At 58.1% G+C, this 844-nt stretch overlaps 1 protein-coding gene across 1 annotated transcript in view; it reads left to right on the top strand.

The window, feature by feature from the left end:
* The window catches only part of VOLCADRAFT_104593 (uncharacterized protein), a gene marked incomplete at its 3' end in the record, with an annotated part of 2,878 nt that extends 2,100 nt beyond the window's left edge, over positions 1-778 (top strand). The window contains exons 4-6 of the mRNA XM_002950152.1: positions 48-178; positions 515-593; positions 684-778. Coding sequence (XP_002950198.1) covers positions 48-178; positions 515-593; positions 684-778 — 305 coding nt within the window. The remainder of the gene's footprint in view (positions 1-47; positions 179-514; positions 594-683) is intronic.
* Between the last annotated feature and the right edge of the window lie 66 nt (positions 779-844).

The raw sequence follows: 844 nt of genomic DNA, 5'->3' as shown, positions 1-844 counted from the left end.
CCTTCCGTGCGTGAATCTGTGTATCGCTCTTTCCCTTCTCGCCCCAGTCAACGTTGCCAGCCGAATGGAGTCCACGGGTGTACCTGGTGCCGTACACATTTCTGCGGCCACGCGGGCCTTATTGTGCGCCGCGGCCGACGGGTTTCTTTCCACGGGGGGAATTCCCGTCGAGGGCAAGGTACGGATTGGGGAGTTGGCAGTTGACGGTTGGGAATTGATGTTATTGTTCTTTCCTGGTATTATTCGCTCTTTATTCGCACTGGTCCACATGCCCACGGATCCGCCACCACGCAGTTCTCTTCACAGAGTTGTTTACCGGAGAAGTGAGGGGGGGGGGCATATTCCCTCACTCACTCACTCACCCACTCAAAGAATACCAAGCGCAGCATCATTCGCGTATTGGGGTGTGAAACGCAGTTCTTCATGCAGGTCGTCATCATGTCATCCTTCTCTGCGCCTCCCCCCGGCCTCACCAAACCATGTAACCCATGCGGTTGTATGACGTACGGCGCAGGGGTTCATGCTCACGTACGTGTACGACCCGTGCGGCGTCGCTCCGCAGCGCTCTCAAACAATCTCCCGAACTGGATCAGGTGCGGAACAGGAGGGTGCCGCTGTGGCGGGTGCCGCTAAGCTATCGGGTGCCTGTCCTGATCCTGATCTACCAATCTTGACCGCTACAGCCGTGCCGGGTATTGGTAGGGAAGGTCCCCAGGTCCCGGGGGGAGAAGCATCTAGCGGTACACCGACAGAGGCGCCGCCTCCGTTGCCGCAATAGGCCATGTACGACATGACGTACATGGCACCCCAAGTGGTATGATTGTGCGCGCGTGTTGCAAAAGCG

The sequence above is a fragment of the Volvox carteri genome (genome assembly GCF_000143455.1).
Source record: "Volvox carteri f. nagariensis unplaced genomic scaffold VOLCAscaffold_17, whole genome shotgun sequence".
Lineage (NCBI taxonomy): Eukaryota > Viridiplantae > Chlorophyta > Chlorophyceae > Chlamydomonadales > Volvocaceae > Volvox > Volvox carteri.
Note: the sequence above shows the minus strand (reverse complement) of the source record. Positions and strands in the feature narration are given on the sequence as shown.